The sequence below is a fragment of the Amblyomma maculatum genome, chromosome 1 (genome assembly GCF_055883805.1).
Source record: "Amblyomma maculatum isolate TAMU_Amacu chromosome 1, ASM5588380v1, whole genome shotgun sequence".
In the NCBI taxonomy this organism is placed as follows: Eukaryota; Metazoa; Arthropoda; class Arachnida; order Ixodida; family Ixodidae; genus Amblyomma; species Amblyomma maculatum.
In genome coordinates, this window is record NC_139344.1 from 80,437,195 (window position 1) to 80,455,977 (window position 18,783).

The window sequence follows — 18,783 nt, forward strand, 5'->3', positions numbered from 1 at the left end:
AAGTCAGCAAATGCAGTAAAAAGCAGCGGGCTTGGAGGGTTGAGGACGGTGAGCTACACGATCAGCTCACGCCGAGATTGGCCTGAAGACTGCGACAAGCTGACGAATGAATGTGTAGACCTCGCTTTTGCGTCAGATTCAGAAAGATACTTCGATAGTTTTTCTCAAAGGCGGTAACGAAGTAGTCTTCGAAAATCAATTTTGCTAAAACAATGCAAACTGCGCTGCATACTTTCAGTGGATGCCGTTTTCTTCAGTCACTATCTTGAATATTTGTGTGGAACTGAGGAAGAGCATACCCTTATATTTTGCTTGATTTGTCTCTTCAATAGAGGAAGCGCTTTCTCGGTATTTTACAGTATACACACAGTTAGTAAGGAATGAAAAAAAAAAAAAAAAAAGGATATAAAAACTATAACTTATATTGTGTGCTTCATAATTTTAATCAAAATTCTGCCGTAATACCTAACACTATTCACTGGCATCTTTCAAGACCGATGCTAAGCTTATCAAAGAATTCTCAGCCACCAAAATTAAACATGTGTCTAGCCGGAATTTCCTGCTCTATTACGTGAATGTATATATACTGTTTCATTCACAACCCAAAACAAGGCTTCTCTTGGGGACATTCACTCATAATATGCAGGTACTAATGTGCCCTTTTCGTGTACCATCAGTGTCAAATGAAACTTGAACAAGATCATTGAAAGTTAAAGGTAAAAGCTTCAATATAATGCTGCTGAAGAGAATATACAGATGGGCTGTATTAACCCTTCCAAGCTGCGATCTTCGTACCGTTGAAGAGAAAATAAGACAAGCTGGTGTACAGTCTCCCTAGACTAAAACCTGCCAGTTTTTCTGTTCCCATTTAACTTTAGTGGTTAGGGTTTCATTCAATGCTGACAGCACATACGCAAAAATGGTTGTGTTAGAGACCTACCTCTAGCAGATTGAGTAGCTCCTTGTGATTTGAACCATGTGAGGCATCACGTTTGTCAGCCAACTTTTGGCACATAGAGTCAAATTTCTTGACTATCTGAAAAAGACATACCAAATCAACGTATGTATGTACGAATGAGACGGTCAGATAATATACAGTTAAAAAACGTGACCTTACAATGGATAAAATCTTGTTGGAGACGGCGCAGCCAGCTACTGGCTCTCCTCCACCAAAGATGCATATGTCTCTTAGCAGCCCTGTCGAAAGAATGGTGCCAGCAATCTTCTGTTAATAGCGTTGACAGAAAAAAATTTGCGGTTGTCTTCCCCCCCCCCCCCCCCCTCAAAAAAAAAAAAAATAAGAAGCAGTCACCACTATACACTTCTCAAGACGTAGACGTGCTGGACTGCACAGGTGCTCACCTACATATGATTGGTCTTCGGATCCGTTTTCTGCGCTCGCCTGCAATACAGCTAAGGCGGTGAAAATGAGAAGCAAGGATGTGGTGATAGCTGAGAAGTCCTGTACACTTAACTTCGACGGAGATATACTACAGTAGTGAACCTTAAAGCACAGAAAAATTACAAATGCACAAGGATACGATCAAAGCAGACAGGTGTTCGGTCAGCTGATCTTCGTTGTCCCCCGGCATATTTCTTGATGACACAATACAATCGGCGCAAAGCGAACGGCGCTACCGCTTCAAACAGAATATAAGAACACGGTGATCAGACTGTTAATTTCGTTTAAAAACGAGCTGGCTTCGAAATTGCATGGGCGCGAATCTGGAAACAAGCGTCCCGCCAGAATCCGTGCACAACACATTGTTAAGTGCGAAATTGTTTCCCGCCGTACAATTGGCTTTGTTTTTGTTTAGCACTCAATGTAAATTAACACTTTTTATTAAGTTTTTGCTATTTATAAACATAATGCAAAAATATTTTTATTGTAAAAATAATTCCAGCATGATGGTGAAAAATGTTGACGTTACCATAGAAACGAACCGTCAACAATTCCTGTGTAAGCGGCGGGCAAATTCTTGCCGCTGCTCTGATTAGCTTTGATGCGTGTGGCGAGAAATATCGTTAGTGATATCTGAGAGTGGCCAGCAATTTCCGTCATGCAGATAAAATACTTGAAAACACTCATGCACCCGCAAGTGAGTACACGTTTCTTCGAAATCAGTGGCTAGACAGGCGAGAGTTTTTTAGCGCCGTCGTACGGTTTTGCAGTCGCGGGCATACGGCAAATTTTGTACTGAAAAGTGCGACAACAGTCGTGTTACTTGGCTTAAAATTAGCCAGCTGGTTATAAAAACTGGCAGATGCTTTTCATTCCGCGAATATATTTGTATATTTTTTGTTGGTTTTGGAGGAAGGGAGGCTCAGTATCCCATTTGTCAGTGGACACACTTGTCAGAGGTGCATATGTAGTCGGTTTAAATCCATATGGAAAACTAGCCTCCAACTTGAAGATTGATGCTGGAAACGAAATGCCTGCGCTCCATAATTACGGCTGCGACACAAATTGATACTAAATTGGATGCTAAATCATCAGTATTTTCTCCAACACCGTTTTTCTCGATTTATGTTACGGCAACGGCGATGGCTTTCTAGTCGAATGGGCTGTATGTATACGCTTCGCGTAATATATATGCTATGCATATTGTGTATGTAAATTTACAAACCGAATAACACATATAACAGAAAAGGCACAAATGAGGCATGATTTACAAAAGGTATAGTAAACACATCAATATATATATATATATATATATATATATATATATATATATATATATATATATATATATATATATATATATATATATATATATATATATATACCGGCCTTCGTCGGAAGGCACTATAGGTTACAGGCAGTGTCCGTACCTCTTATTAGTAAGAGTACTGATGACGGTGACCATCTAATAATAAACCAAAACTAAAATAGCTAACACTCATGCAGTCACACATATAGGTCATGATCCAGATTACAACTGGTTTAAAATTACAGGAAAACAACAGGTAGTGGCGCGACATTATCGAGAATCCTGCGGAGCCCACGCGCGCGCAAATGTGTATCACAATCATCGAAACAGTAAGCATACCAAGGCACGTGGCTAAACTGCGGACAATGAAAAGAAGAAACAGAGAGAGAACGGAGTAATAAGGATGCCACTCATCTCCCTGGAAATAGTTTTATTTAGATAGACGGCCTAACTTTCCTATGCTTTGGTTAATACCTGACGACACAGCCTTAAACTTGTGAATTAAAAATGATTCTCTGACTTCATAGCCGTAGTGTACGATAGAAAACCGGATTTCAATATAGTGATATTTAATTGATCAAATAAATGACCTTGAATGCTTAGATGCTTGGACAGTGGTAGGTTGGGTAGGCTTGCACTGTATGCCTTGTGATTGTTAAAATGTTATCTAAAAGACGTCTCACTTTGCTCTATATACTGGAGCTGGCAGGTGGAACATTCAAGTAGGTAAATTACATTGGCAGTGTCACTAGGTGAAGTTACCTCGAATTTTTATGCAGTATTTGGAGCTCCTTTTTTTATTTTTTTTCGAGAAGTTTGCCATAAGGCATAAGTTGAGAGAGGGGGAATGGAATGCAGGAGATAGAAAGTTAAAAGAAGGAGTAAAGTCCAGTTTCACTGAGGTAGTCGCAGAGGTACGCTGTGTACTGGTTGTCCATTGCCCACTTCTCATAATCACATTCGCGGTTCCAACGCTGGCCCACCTTCATGAGCATCCGTTTTCTAACCGGAGCCGTTACTAGGCATGACCACAACAAGTGACGCACAAAGAACCCCAGGTGGTCGAAATCTCCGGAGTCCTCCACTACGGCGTCTCTCACAGCCTGAGTCGCTTTGGGACGTTAAACCCTACAAACCAAACCAAACCACATCACAAATCTCAGGTACAGCATCACAGTGAAGGTGCACCTGTCAGTCACTGCAGATCGTTTTTACTCCACCGATGACGTACAGATGGTTTCAGAGCCGCCCTTCCCGAATCCGGCGCACAGATATACCTCCTCCTCGGGGGAGAGGTTGCGAACACGGAGGAGTGAGAGCGCGTGTTCGCTGGCGCAGAACTTGTGAATCGAAAACGTGAGACAGGAACGGTTATGGGGGAAGAGGGGAAGGTGGTGGGTCGCCTGATGTGTTAATGTGCGTCATAGCATCCGCTTGAATGTTATGGGGATCGCGAGCAGGGCCGCGAATTTAGTGTATGCGCACATGACATGGATACTTTGCACAGAGCAGATGAATGGACTGAGTTATCTGGAATGTGCGTCAAACGGCCTTAAGCTGTTTAAGGGCAGTGAGAGAGTCGGTGTAAAGATGTACTGCATTTAATGTAGGAACGGGTGGAAGGAAATAAATGGCATTGTAAATGGCTTGAAGCAGAGGGGTGCACGTATCCGCAGTATATATGTCACGTGAGAGTTCAGATGCGGATAAGAGGGACTATACACAGAAGTAACTCCTCGTTCTGCAGTATGTGATTCATCAGTATACAATATGCACCCTTCAGGCAGGAGTTAAAATATAACGCAAATTTTTAGCACGTCTCAATAGGGCTCGTGGTGGTTCCCGGAAGATCTCTTTTAAGCGGTCGCTTTGGATCAGAATGTTGTGAAGTCTCCTTATAGAATATGCGCACAATATGGCTGAGTAGGTTAAAACCAAGTTAGTTTGCTGTTTCGAGACATGATTGTAATTGTTGAACTGAACAAAGTAACGACTCGTGGTCAAGTGCGTCGGCACGTTTCACGGCGTCAATTAACTTTGCGGGATTGTTTTGTTTAGTTAAGTGCGTCCAAGTCCTTTGCAATTCCCGTAGAAGCCAGATGGTTCGGAACATATCATTTTAAAGCGGACGGCCTGACCGTATGAAATACTGGTTTTGCAATGCTTTACATGGCTGCTGTTAAAGTGAAGACTCTGTTGGCAGTCAGCAGGTTTCCTATAAAGGCAAATAGTTAGTTTTTCGCCGTTAAGCAACACTGTCACATCAAGAAAACTAATAGTTGTAGCCGAGTACGAGTGCGTGGAAGAGATTGGTGGATGAAAATTATTGAAATCGGCAATAAACGCAAGGAGTTGTTCCTCGCAGTGCTGCCAGATTATAAAAAATATCATCAATAAAACGTCTGTAAAAGAACGGTTTTTGCAGACGAATATCAAGGAATTCTATTTCAAGGCAACCCATGATGATTCCTTGATACTCGTTTGTTAAAACCGTTCTTTTACAGACGCTTTATTGGTTGCGTGCATATGTATGTATGTATGTATGTATGTATGTATGTATGTATGTATGTATGTATGTATGTATGTATGTGTGTATGTATGTATGTATGTATGTATGTATGTATGTATGTATGTATGTATGTATGTATGTATGTATGTATGTATAGAGAGAGATAATTCGTGAAGTAATTAAGGTAAATTCGTGGGCTAAAAGTAAGATTAATAAAAAAATCGCAAAAGAGCAGGATGCTATATTGTATCAACAAGGCGCTCATCGTACTCTCTATAGGCGATATTCCTTTGCTCGGAGGTTTTATTTATTTTTAGGTTTTAGGGTCACCATATGCTTGGCCCCTCTTTTGCGTATTTTTCATTGGGGGGGAGGGTGCAGCTTCACATTTCTCTCGCAAATGCTTCTGTAAATGCGCTCAAATCTGGATATATTGAAGTAGATAGAGAAATGGTTCGCCATATCGATAACCATATCGGAAAAAACGGCAAGCTTATCCCTAACCTACAAGCAAGTATGCATTACGCCCAGGCTAGTGATGCACTTGCAGCGACGATGTTGCGCGCCCACTGGCGTCGTGTCATCGAAGCCGCTGCGGGCGCTGTTTTGGTTAATAATAATAATTGGTTCACAGCGAGGGAAAGGCGCAGTATCTGTCACACTTGCTATGTGGACACCTGAACCGCGCCGTAAGGGAAGGGATGAAGGTGGGAGTGAAGGTGGAAAGAGAGAAAGGGGAGTCGTGGTGGAGGGCTACGGAGTAATTTCGACCATCTGGGGATCTTTAACGTGCGCTGACATCGCACAGCGGACGCCGCTTCGTTTCGCCTCCATCGAAACGCAGCCGCCGGGGTCGGGTTCGAACCCGGGAACTCCGGCACAGTAGTCGGGCGTTTTACCACTGCACCACCCCGGCGGGGCATCATTTTGGTTTGTGGGGTTTAACGTCCCAAAGCGACCAAGATTATGAGAAACGCCGTAGTGGAGGGCTCCGGAAATTTCGACCACCGGGGGTTCTTGAACTATACACTGCCTATTCTATGAGTAGAAAAATCTCTAATTAAAGTAATATTTATTTGATCAACGTCTTCGGGCTTCGGCTGCGTAAGACGCTACGTGATGTCTCTGGCAAAAGAAAAAGAAAAGAGACAGCATGGCAGTGCTGTGGCTGAGAAAACCCCCACGCCCACCTCAAGTTCACCTCGTCACACATTTTAACAGCGCTTGCGCTACCAACAGGTTATCGAAGCTGCGCGGTCAGTTCGTCTCCACGCGTGCAGTGTGATCAGAACGCGCCACTAGGAGAAGCGCCACTTGCAGGGCCGTGGCACCCAATTCGAAATATTGAACGGGAACGAAATTGTAGTTTGGTATACAATGCGACTTTCCCTTATTTTTTCATTTTTTTTTTTCACAGAATTTTCACAGGGATACTCTCCATGTTCGACATCATACAGCCGATATCAGGAAATATGCACGCTCGATACTTTGGGGCTCAACTTTATTATATTTAATTTTTATGTTGCCGTTCTTCTTTTTTTTTTTTTACATCATCACTATATTTCCCCCTATATTGGGTGTTTTATTGAATTTCGAGTTTTATCTTGTTTCAGGCGCCGCCAATTTCCTCATTGTTTTATTACGTTTTCTATTGGTCGTTTTCTTTCATATAATACCTTTCTTTTTCCGTCTTAATGGCAGCACATATTTTAGCTATCTAAACCCGTATTTCGCTATGTATCGGGTCATAACAACAGAGGGCCGACGCTCGTCTTTCGAACGGACGGCCAGTCAGTGAACCGCCAAGAGTTGTCTGCAGCTGGACCAATCGGAGCGCCGCACGCCTGCGCACATGTCTCTGGTCGGATTGCCGGTTCGCCGCCGCGCGCTTCTCCCCCAGCAGGCGAACAGTCGCCGTGCCGCTGCCGTACCTTCAGGCATGGCCTCCGAGATCACCCTCGCGCGCGTGTGCGCGCGGAGGTGATCTCGGAGGCCATGCTTCAGGGCAAGCGCTTGTCGTTTCAGACGAGAGATGGAGCCTCGTAGCGAGGCACCCTACAACCGCCGATAAGCAGTGTGATGCTACAGGCGATGCGAAGCAACAGTGCCTACAGTAGATGCGGGGAGGAGGAGAAAACGGTTCTTGAGCGCAGAAAGTCGACCGCACCAGCGCCGTCAATCAAAGGCGCAGCAGCACTACAGTAGCAGCCGCGTGGCGCAGGCGGAACTGAAAAGATGACGGGGTAGTTGGGCCAATGGTTGGGCCATATATTGACGGTGCCTGGGGTAGCGCTTAGAGCGTGGGTTTTTCGAAAGTGCGAGTCTTTTGGGGCGAGGTAACAAAAACTTGTAGAACCACAGCGGCGCGGGTAATCTTGCTTTTTAGATTGTAAAAACTGATATGGATGTTATTAATGGGCAGCTACAAATCATTGGTCGGAACTAGGTACCTGACTGTAACGTTTTAAAAGTTAATTATCAGAAATTAGCTAGCCAGCTTACTTGTTAACATTATTTCGCTGTTTTCTGATCTCCGTCAACGCTGGTGCAGTTGTGCCGCAAAAGCTGTCGTCGTACTTCAAAAAGGCTATTTTGAAAAATTACTAGCCGGCTTCCTTGAAACTGCTGGGAGCACGTCTTATTTCCCAGTACCGTCCCCACTTTTCGAGTAACAGGGAATGAGGTTACCGACAGAAAATATAGCAAAGGCCGGGGTCATTGTTTTGAAATTTTCGTTTCATTGCCTTTTACGGTATGCGCAGAAGTGTTAAGCGTGACCCGCATGGAGCGTTTTTCCGGGCGATTCGCCGGCGTCGACGGCAGCGGAGCGTTTTTTTTGCCGCCGGAGAGGAGGATTTTGCCAAATCGTCGGGATCTTAAAGCGTGGCCCGCATGGAGCGTTTTTTGCACGCGAAAACGCGTCGCACGCCCGACGCCCACGCCGGCGATTTCACTCCCGCATGGTCAGCAGCCGAGCGGCGTTTTTTTTGCCGCCCAGTTGCGCGACGCACGCGCCCCCATCCGGCCGTGCGTAGAAGGTCGCGAACATCTTGTTTTCCCTGTCTCCGCAAGCTTCAAGTTGTGGTTTCCTCTCTTTCTTCTGGGTCAGGTGCGTCAAGAAAACAGACACAGGCATCCCTTCCAACAGCTATGGATCTAAATGCAGAAGCCATAGCACAAGGGAGGTATCAGAGGTTCGCTGGCAAGGCTAGCAGCTCATACACAACCTCCGAGCTCAGCGTAAACACTCGTGGCCCCAGCGGACGGCCCACCTTTACCGAACTCTAACCTAAAAACCTAAAAAAAAAAAAAAGGAAATGCACGGTGCCCGATGCCCGGACCTTGCTGTCGTCGCCTCGTGCGCCCCCGCGACTCCGAAAGACTACATTGCTGCTCGGCCGTTTTGGCCGAGAAACCCGAAACCCTCGGCGCCGTCGGAGCGCCAAACCCCCGTCGTTCTTTCCGCTCTGGCGAGCTTCTCTCTCTCGGCCGGCGTGGGCGTGGCTCCAACCGGAATCACGTGACGGCTGCTCCGGCTCTCATTGGCCCTCTCCCGCTGCCGACTTCCGGCGTCGGCGCGTCGCCGGCGTTTTTATCTGTTCAGCCAGATCCCGACGATTTGGCAAAATCGTCCTCTCCGGCGGCAAAAAAACGCTCCGCTGCCGTCGACGCCGGCGAATCGCCCGAAAAACGCTCCATGCGGGTCACGCTTTACGCCGACGACGCGCCGACGCCGGAAGTCGGCAGCGGCAGAGGGCCAATGAGAGCCGGAGCAGCCGCCACGTGATTCCGGTTGGAGCCACGCCCACGCCGGCCGAGAGAGAGAAGCTCGCGAGAGCGGAAAGAACGACGGGGGTTTGGCGCTCCGACGGCGCCGAGGGTATGGGCCTGGTGCGCTGCAGCTTTGGCCGAACATGTGGCGCCGTCTGGGAGGCGCCGCTGTAAAAGGCGGCTGTCTGGATCCGCAACCGTGGGTAGCGCCGACGCTGTGTTCCGATTTCTTTTTGGTTCCCCGTAAGAATAAAAAATAAACAGCGACTAAAACAAGGGCCTGTACTTACTTAGTCATTTCGAATCTCATATCGCACCCATTGCTTTTCGTTTCGGCTGCGCATTTCCCACTTTTCTTTTCTTTTTTTTTTTTGTACATACTTGACGCTAGGTTTCTTTCAAGCATGCACGAGCTAGTGTTCGCACGAGCGATCGCTTGTTTGTATCGAGCGCGCAACACGCGAAAAACACACACAAAAAAGGGTCTTTTTTTTTTTTTTACTTCTGGACCCAACTCGAGCTCTAAAAGTTGTAACAACTACAACCAGCGCTGGTAGGTCTTCGGACATAACCTGTGTTGTAGAGAGCGCGGAGCCTTCCTGCCCAACGAGAGCTTTTTTTTTTTTTTTTCTAACGACTTCCTAATGATAGTTTCCAGCTGTTTTCGGTGCTCGCTTTTGGGAAGCCTAGCCTGACGTAAAAGACGTAGAAGCACGACATGGAGAGCGAAGCACATTGCAGGAGTGCGCGCTTGCTGACTTGACACACGTCCATGGCTCCCCGCAAAGAGAAAACGTCCTTTTAAACTAACAGCTCGATTTGCTGTTGTGTTTATGGGTGTCATAATAGTTATAAAAAAAAAAAACCGTCGGGAGGCAATCGAAAATCAAGTTTTTTTTTGCGGTTTCCTTGGAAATCATACGAGAGCGATGTGTCGCATCGTTAACAGTGGCACCCGGCCTTGCAGATGCAACTGGCATCCGTGATATTGCGTGGGTTTGCCAACAACTACATACAAAAAAAAAATGAATTACATATGTGGTGAAGAGACGCCGAAAGGGCCGAATAAAACTTACCTCCAAGCTGACGTCGTAGAAGGCGGTTTTCATTTCGTTGGGCGCATTTTCTGAAGATATCCAAGGGCCCTTCTGCACTGTGAAGTTCCCCGCGCACTCCACGCACGTGCTGGCTTCGTACAGTTTCTGACCGCGCACCAAGCAGTTATTCTTAAATCAAGTCTCAACATTCCCGATCCCGCGAAATCCCCCGAACAGCACGCGCTGTGGAGCTTGCTCAGCTATGGCTGTTTTTCCGCGCACTGATCCGTCACCACTTATTTCGACGCATTGAGTAGAAAATAAAAACTACGGTAGAACTGCCGAGCGCCGAAAAAGCACGTGGTGCAGGCAAGGCCCGACGCCTTAGGGTACATCTCCATATACAGCCTGCTCGTCCCGTCCTGGGGAAGACGTGATGATTTTTTTTTTTTTTTAAGAGCCTTTCTATTGACCAACGGAGCCCAGCTCTCGGCTGTCGCTTCTGGGGGGTCTAGCATGCCGTTTCCGCATACACTGCCACCGAGGAGAAAAGCCAGTGCTGCGCATTGCACACTGACTTAGTTTTTGTTTTATTTATGTCTTTACTTTCAAAGTGCCATATTGTTAGGGTTCCGAATTCCTACTTCAAAGAAAAAAAAAAAAACCGTAGAGCCGCCAGCAGAAGCGCTCGCGCGCCGACGATGCGCTGCGCCCAAAGCGCCGGCGGCCTTCTCCCAGACGGCATGAATGGGTAGCGGCTTTCTTCGCTTTGTTTTTGGTTTATTTTTCAACACGCACACATGGTACATGTGTCTGTTATGTACGCGTGTGACACGAGGCAGGAAATGACCGACAAAAGTTTTCCTCTCACAAGGTTTCTGCCGAGAAGAGTAGACTTCGCGTTCACTCCGCCGCCTCTCTTCGACGAGCAGACATACCACATATGGGTGCGCCGGCGGGAGGTGGCGCTACTTGTTCCGGAGCAGTGGCGCCTCCATACCAGCGCACTAGGCCCATACCGAGGGTTTCGGGTTTCTCAGCCGAAACGGCCGAGCAGCAATGTAGTCCTTCGTAGTCGCGGGGCGCACGAGGCGACGACAGCAAGGTCCGGGCATCGGGCACCGTGCATTTCCTTTTTTTTTTAGGTTTTTAGGTTACAGTTCGGTGAAGGTGGGCCGTCCGCTGGGGCCACGAGTGTTTACGCTGAGCTCGGAGGTTGTTTATGAGCTGCTAGCCTTGCCAGTGGACCTCTGATACCTCCCTTGTGCTATGGCTTCTGCATTTAGATCCATAGCTGTTGGAAGTGATGCCTTGCCTGTTTTCTTGTCACACCTGACCCAGAAGAAAGAGAGGAAACCACAACTTAAAGCTTGCGGCGACAGGGAAAACAAGATGTTCGCGACCTTCTGCGCACGGCCGGATGGGGGCGCGTGCGTCGCGCAACTGGGCGGCAAAAAAAACGCCGCTCGGCTGCTGACCATGCGGGAGTGAAATCGTCGACGCCGGCGCGGGCGTCGGGCGTGCGACGCGTTTTCGCGTGCAAAAAACGCTCCATGCGGGCCACGCTTGAGGGGTGCCGCATTGACCCAATTATCGTCCGTATCAATGAGGCGGTTCTTCGTCCTGGAGATTTCAGTGTGCAACCATGCTGTAGTGAGTGTGGTACTCTGTCTGGACAGACGCTTTTGTAACATGTTTTACCCTGGCCCTCATCTAGGTTGGCGAATGTGAACACCGTAGGAAAGGACGACGCTGTCGTCTTGTCGTCGAAACAATGTTGTCTGCCCGATGCGCATGACTCTAGTTTTCTTTCCACGTGCTCGCGCAGCGGCATGGCAAAGCAGCTGCAAAATTCGAGGTGCACTCTAACGTGATTTGGAAGCTACCGCTTTCGTTTCGGCTGAACAGAACTTACGTTTTTTTGTGTGTGTGTGTGTGTGTTTTTTTTTTTTTTCATGGGTCACTTTACCTGCAATAAATATAACGTGGTCAGTACGAGAGTACCAAACGGTTAGCCAAGCACGTGTACTTTTGTTTAATGTTCTTGCTGGAATAAACTGTGTTGAAGCATTTTAGTTCGAGTAGGCTAATGTTGAAGTAATCGCCTTCAAATGAAACTGTATAGTGGTACTCTTGGCTGTATGGAGCGAAGGCTCGGGGAGCGATTAACCTGGCGAAATTTGTTCAGGATGGGGCGGCCAAGGTGGTGGCCATGGCCTGGTCGCCTAACAACATCAAGCTGGCCGCCTGCACGGCAGACAGGGTGGTGCTGCTTTTCGACGAGATGGGGGAGCGCCGCGACAAGTTCTCCACCAAGCCGATTGACTCAAAGGTATGTACAGGCACAGCTTCCCGCTCCTCCCCACTGCATGCACTCGAGACGTGCATGGCTATTCAGCGAACCCGATGCAGTGGTTGTTGAGCTTCAAGGAATCTAAGACCCCGTTTGTGACACCGAATGGGAAAGCGCTCGTATCTCGTACAACATGCATCCTATGAATTAACGCCGAGAACGCTGCGGAAATGTGTTCATAATCCTAATGTTTTTGTTACACACACGTTGACTAAGAAAATAGCGTTGGTATATTTTTAATGAGCGGATGTTTATATTTCTGTCCAGCACTGCAGACGATCAGACACCGTAGTAGAGGGCTCCGGACTTGTTCAGATAACCCGAGGCTCTTTGGTTCAGCGTGCACCTACCTCCACAGACTATCAGGTGCCGTAGTGGAGGGCTTCGGACTGAATTATGCCGCCTGATGCTCTTCAGGATGCACCCACCTCATACAGACTATCAGGCACCGTAATCCGGACTGATTTAGGTCAACTGAGGATCTTCAGCGTGAACCCGCCTCATACAAACTATCAGCGCCGTAGTGAAGGGCACCTGATTGATTTAGGCCTCCTGGGGTTCTCCAGCGTGTTCGCACCTCACACAGACTATTAGGCGTCGTATCGGAGGGATCCGGACTGATTTAGGCCGCCTGAGGCTCTTCAGCTTGCCCCCACCTCATATATACAGACTACCAAGTGTCATAGTGAAGGGCTAAGGTGATTTAAGCCACCTGCGGCTCTTCAGTGTTCACCCATCTCAAACAGCCCACGGGCATCTTTGCGTGGGCAGCGTGGCCAGGAATGTCACAGAGACCTTCTGCCCAGTAGATGTGTTCCCCACCGAGCCACTTACCTCGGCGAGTAACGCAATGCTCCAGAGCATTTTTCGAGCACGCCGCGCCAACCTATGCGGCGGGCTCGAAAAACTTTTTGGAGAACAGATCGTGGAAAAATCTTCAAAATGCAACAACCACAAGCGCTTAATTTCGATCTATCGTACTTCACCGGTTTGGCCTGTCTCAGTTGCGTCAAAAGCGTTTTTTTTTTTTTTTTTTTTCCAACACTAAATTCACTACGCTGCATCTCCATTTAAAACTGCAGCACTTGGCCAGAACGAGGCACATTAATTGACCAGGCATATTTACCTCGTAGTTTGCGGCTGAAACTTGAGTCTATTTAGTTTTTGCACTTAGAGTTGATTTCTGAGAGCGATTCGGTGCTTGAATTGAAAGGTGCTTTCAAGACGTCACACGGAAATTAGAATATACCTTGACCCGGTTAGAGAGCAGTATTTTTATGCGTCTATGATGACTTTAATCCTCTTGCATCACTTGTTATCCCCGGTACGGCTTCCCCTCAGGATAAGTACCGGAAGTGTAGCTGTCAGAAGCCAGCTGGCAGAACACAGCTCTTGCCTCACCGCTGTGGCTAAGTGGTTAGAACGCTTGACCGCTGGTCCGAGGATGCAGAATCGAATGCCGGCCGCGGCGGGTACGTTTTGACGGAGACGGAGCGCAAGACATCTTTTCACTGTGCGATGTCTGTGCACGTTAAAGAATCCCAGGTGGTCGAAGATTCTGGAACCCTCCACTGCGGCGTCTTTCATAGCCTGAGTCACTTTGGGTCTTTAAACTCCATATGCGATGCCACATAGAATCCATACCATAGCAGAACACGGCTGCTTATGTGACGTGCTGCTGGCATTACTGTATCAAGCGCTACCTGCGCAGATGACTCGCTGTTCTCTTTCGCTAGCCAAATGTGTGGTGGAATCCCCCAAGCGGAGTAGACTCGTAATAGGGGTATATTTACTCGTTAGTATCCGCCCAAGGGCTGGACAAGGACGATTCATTTTTTTCTTGTTTATTTAGCAAAAGCTTCCGTGAAAGTTTTATATAACTTTGGCTGGGCGTTAACGATCGAGTGAGGGCACCCTCATTAACGCAATAGTGTTAAAATGCCCCGTTCCTCAGAAAATCCGGCGTCGGCGTAGTGAGCAAAAATCACGGGCATGGCTCTCGCAGGTGGCAGCCGGCAGGTTGCATGGGCATGACTGAGTTGACAGGCACTGCAAGCTCGTGCTTCGCCTTTGAGATGGGAGGGTAGGATCGGAATCCAGCCTTCCAAAACCCTTGGATCACGAGATAGATAGTGCTGTGCTCCAATTGGTCACGCAGGCGCGTTCGTGCGGCTTGGCGGCGCTTTACCAAGTCATCGACCATCCGCCCGCCCGCAGCTGAAATTCTCAGAAAAAGTGATTTGGCTGTCTCGAAAAAAAGAAAGAAAAAAAAAAGTTTTGGTTTAGCTCTGGTTTACCCTATTTCAATTGCGAAAGCAACGGCGGAAGCTTCGTTTGCCTGCTACATTATTCCCATACGTGCCTGCGTGTCGTAGGGGTAACGAGAATGCAAACGGTTCTGGCAGGTTGATTCTGATATCACCCTCCCATATAAAAGGAGCGACCCGAGTGGGCAGCTCCTGCCCGTGGCATAGTGGTAACGTGAATTCAAACGTCATGGCAGGCTGATTTTTTATGAGGGACCACGGACACGGACATGGCACATAGCGACGAGTGGTTAGGCCTGGCGTAGTATTGCTTTTGCAATAAAAGCTAGAAACGCTTCATTGTGTAGGATATGTTGGTGGGCTAGTTGGTGGTGGTTGTCAAGCATTATTGCTTCGCAGCGCTGGCAGACAAGGACAAAAGGACAAGGGACACACACAACTGCGCTGATGTCCTTTTGTCCTTGTCTTCCAGCGCTGCAACACCATAATGCTTCATTTTGGTTTGCCTCTATAGCATGGCTTGACATGAGATACAGTCAACTAAAATCACGGTATCTTATTTTTCTCGCAAGACTAATAAGAATATTTTACTGCCCGCGAAATCCACTGCTCTCATCGTGTGAATTAAGGCAGCTCCACGCAACTGCGACTAGGTACGGCGAAATTACGCAGGGTTCATCCGGCATCGAATTGCGACGTTATATCTGTCCACTCTGCAGGTCACGGTACGAAGAAATAGCGACTTCCTACTCCGTATTTGGCGCAGGCAGATTTCTTTGCGCTTAGGAACGAAATAATACTAACCTTTGTTATCTGGATCGTTTTCCACACGACCGTCCTGTGGCCTTGTGGGGTAGCGAAAATTCGGGATGAAGCGTAAGAAAAGTTTCTCTCTGCCTAATTTTTTTTATTGTTATTAGTACTCCTTTTTTGCTGTTGCGATGTTCGTGAGGTTTATTTTCGCAAATGGCGAGGCTTGCTGTTTACGTGTTCTAGGGGTGACAGATGGCTCGATGGTTTTGCCTTAACAGACATTTTGCCCAAATGGGATAACCTGAGGAAATGTCCACAAGAACTAACACTTCAGAAAAAAATTTGTCTCCACCGAGAACCGAATCTCTATCCTTCCGATTTCCAGCCAAGCGCGCAAACCACTACTCCAAGCCGGGCTCGTGAGAAAAAGATCGTAATTCTCCTTAGAGGATAATATAGTAGCGATGACAATGACGCGGTGCAGTTTTTGAAAATGATAATGACGATGGTAGCAATGATAATAAAGTTGCAGTTAGTGATAATGATAGTAGCAGCAATGACGGGGTATTCGGTTGATGATTATGATAGTAGTGATGACGGTGAAGGTGACAGTGACGATGCAGGTAATGAAAACAGCCCTGCTAGGTGGCTTTCGCCATTTCCGATCTTAAGCAGACTTAAGCGCAGTTCTGTAAATTTTACGGTGTATCTACGTTGGGTAGCCTCTCACATAACATGGTATCTTATACGACTGTATGCCAATGAGTATGTGAGGGATGACAGAGGCTGAAATTAAGGCATTACTGATTAAGCGAGTAGCAAAGTGAATGAACATGAACGAGGATCCGCAAGGAAGTGTGTGTCATACCCATATAGACAGAGCCTAGTGTGTGTCCCCCCCCCCCCCCCCCCCCGGTCCGCAATTTTTGTCTCTGTCATGTAGAAAGACCGTTTTAACACCGTGAAGCGCTCATTTCAAATGAAAATGAGCAGCCCGCTGAATTAAGTGAGTTGGTTAAAGTTCATGGGGACCGGAGTCTGTCCGTTGTGTTTTGCGCTGGCCCTCAAGATGTTTGTTCCAATACCGACAGGCCGCCGAGATTGATTGTGGGCAGTCCATGGCTGCTCGCTTTGCATCGCCAGCGCTCTAAACCTTTCGGTGAAAACCATCGCTGTCACCCTTCCAGAACTCAGCACTTTAAGGGGTCCTCCCCATAGTGGCCCTACAGGAAACCTTGTGGCCTGTAAAATATTGGAAATAGTATATTCTCTCCGTCTTTTGACGACAGACTGCAAAGTATCCTCTAACTGGTCTCCTGTAACAAAGTATCCTCTATCATATTTAAAGGAGGAGCAGTTCCAGCGCCCAGAGTCTGTGCGCCAGTCTTAACTTCCGTGCCGTTTTCACTCGCAGTACGGGAAGAAGAGCTACGTGGTCAAAGCCATCTGCTTTTCTCCGGACTCGGCCAAGCTGGCTGTGGCCCAAACGGACAACATAATCTACGTGTACAAAATCGGCGAAGATTGGTGACTGTACTTCTTCTTACTGCATCGCTCCATGCTTTGCACCATCCCCGTATGTGCTTCACTTCGCTTGACGACCCGAGAGAAAAATTTCAGGCACTCGCACCTTCTACTCGCCGTTGAATCGTATCGAGGTGTTTTTAATCGCTCCCTGCATCCTGGTATGGGCACCGAACAACGCGTTGCTCAAGTTTGTATTGAGGGAGTGCCGGGTCACCATGCGAACTGCACATTCTCAAATTTACAGATATCAATTTATACGTGCTCATTTTGAGTCAGCATAAAAAAAAAAAAAAGAAAAAAAAAAAAAAAAAAAAGAGGACAGAAAGAGAAGTGTGCGGTGCTGCCCGTTTCTTTCTTCTCGCTATGCTCTTTTGCGATGTTTTAAAGATGGACTTCACAGTTTGTATCACACAAATAATCGTATCATAAAATTGCTGCCCGCTGTTCTCTGCACGCCGCGAACAATTCCCCTTCACGGTGGCTCTCCCGCATCGTCATTTCAGGGGCGAAAAGAAAGTCATATGCAACAAGTTCATCCAGCAAAGCTCCGTCACGTGCATGGCTTGGCCCCACCACGGTCCTATCGCCTTCGGACTCGCGGACGGAAAAGTGAGCGGAGATTTCGCATGGTCATGACTGACGACGCTTATCGCTGAGGCGCGTTTTTGCGCCCTATCTCGTGCTGTTCCTCAACAATTCAGTATGAGGGGCGTGTAATTCGCAGGCTGTTTCAACAATGTTCCGCAATTATTGTGTTTCTAACTAAACACGCAATGATGGGTTGAGGCACTCGCGGTGGGAGTGCACAACTCCGCGGCCCTAGGGCATCATACTCGAGGCAACGGCTCTTCGCTTAAGTTTTCAGCTGGTGGGAGTAAGCTGTTCATAAGCACGAATTAATTTGCGCGCTTTAATTCGTTCACGTTGTCATGTTTAACCTTCGCAGATTCTTGCTGGTAGCTGTTTATTAATTTTTTTCTTTCCTACAATGGCACGGATGCACACTGAACAAGCACGTCCTTGCTTGCAGGTGCGGAGCGCCAACGTAAAAACCAACAAATCGTCCACGTTGTACGGCACAGAATCCTACGTCGTCTCCGTGGTCAGCAGGTGAGACTGCCTGCCGACGCATCGAACGTGTCGCGTTGCAGTTTGCCCGTACCTACTACGTGTTGCTGTGGTCAGTTAGCAGCGCAATATTACTTTCCTCGCGCAATTTATTTAGCCTATTCTTGTAGCCGAAATGAAAAGGAAGGCGCCTAAAGATGGGATGCGAGTTTCACAACTATCTGGAAGTCTTCACCCGGTAGTTCGTTTCGCTTAGCAATTCGCGTTCACGCATTTTACGGGTACGGCACTTTGGGACGTTCTTGTACTTGCATGGGACGTGCAACACTGCAGCCTGTGTCGCTTGTTAGTCCATCCTCCGGCATTGGCTGCAGTATTCAGCGCTGTCATTTGTTGTATATAGAACTAGTTCCGGGAGTGGGTAATGGTTTCTCTATTATGGTAGAAATCATTAGGAGGAGCGTATTTTAGCAGCGTCCGTAAACTTTATAAGGAATCCTTATCTCTTTTCGATTTCGAAACTATTTGACCTTGTCACATTAGTCACTGTTGTTTGGTGACGTATGTACCACTGCTTTTCAGGCTCCCGTAAGAAGCGACCGGACCATTGCTTTATCGGCGACTAGGCCTCACTGTTGGCTGCATATTGCTGTCAGCGTTGAGGTATCGCAGCCGGTTCGCCAATGAGCTAAAGATCCGGTCAACGTAGCCAACGTAGTCAGGGCAAATGTCATGGAAAATGGATCCTTTGAGAATATGGTCCTTGACTCAGTGTACTCGGAATTCT

At 47.4% G+C, this 18,783-nt stretch overlaps 2 protein-coding genes across 6 annotated transcripts in view; one reads left to right on the forward strand and one right to left on the reverse strand.

Moving 5' to 3' along the window:
- The window catches only part of LOC146202888 (FIGNL1-interacting regulator of recombination and mitosis-like), a 45,772-nt gene extending 44,009 nt beyond the window's left edge, over nt 1–1,763 (reverse strand). For all 5 annotated transcript variants that reach the window (XR_014703797.1, XM_084588444.1, XM_084588442.1 and 2 more), the window contains exons 1-4: nt 1,542–1,763; nt 1,363–1,402; nt 1,118–1,197; nt 941–1,036 (exon numbers count right to left, since the gene is read on the reverse strand). Coding sequence is in view for 4 of the 5 variants with exons in the window: in XM_084588444.1 (XP_084444570.1) it covers nt 941–1,036; nt 1,118–1,197; nt 1,363–1,402; nt 1,542–1,592 (267 nt within the window). In the remaining variant the exon portion in view is untranslated. The remainder of the gene's footprint in view (nt 1–940; nt 1,037–1,117; nt 1,198–1,362; nt 1,403–1,541) is intronic.
- Nucleotides 1,764–1,956: 193 nt separating this feature from the next.
- Oseg2 (intraflagellar transport protein Oseg2) overlaps nt 1,957–18,783 on the forward strand; it is a 74,236-nt gene continuing 57,409 nt past the window's right edge. Inside the window, exons 1-5 of the mRNA XM_084588445.1 lie at nt 1,957–2,099; nt 12,217–12,360; nt 16,816–16,928; nt 17,432–17,537; nt 17,959–18,038. Coding sequence (XP_084444571.1) covers nt 2,061–2,099; nt 12,217–12,360; nt 16,816–16,928; nt 17,432–17,537; nt 17,959–18,038 — 482 coding nt within the window. The 5' untranslated portion in view covers nt 1,957–2,060. The remainder of the gene's footprint in view (nt 2,100–12,216; nt 12,361–16,815; nt 16,929–17,431; nt 17,538–17,958; nt 18,039–18,783) is intronic.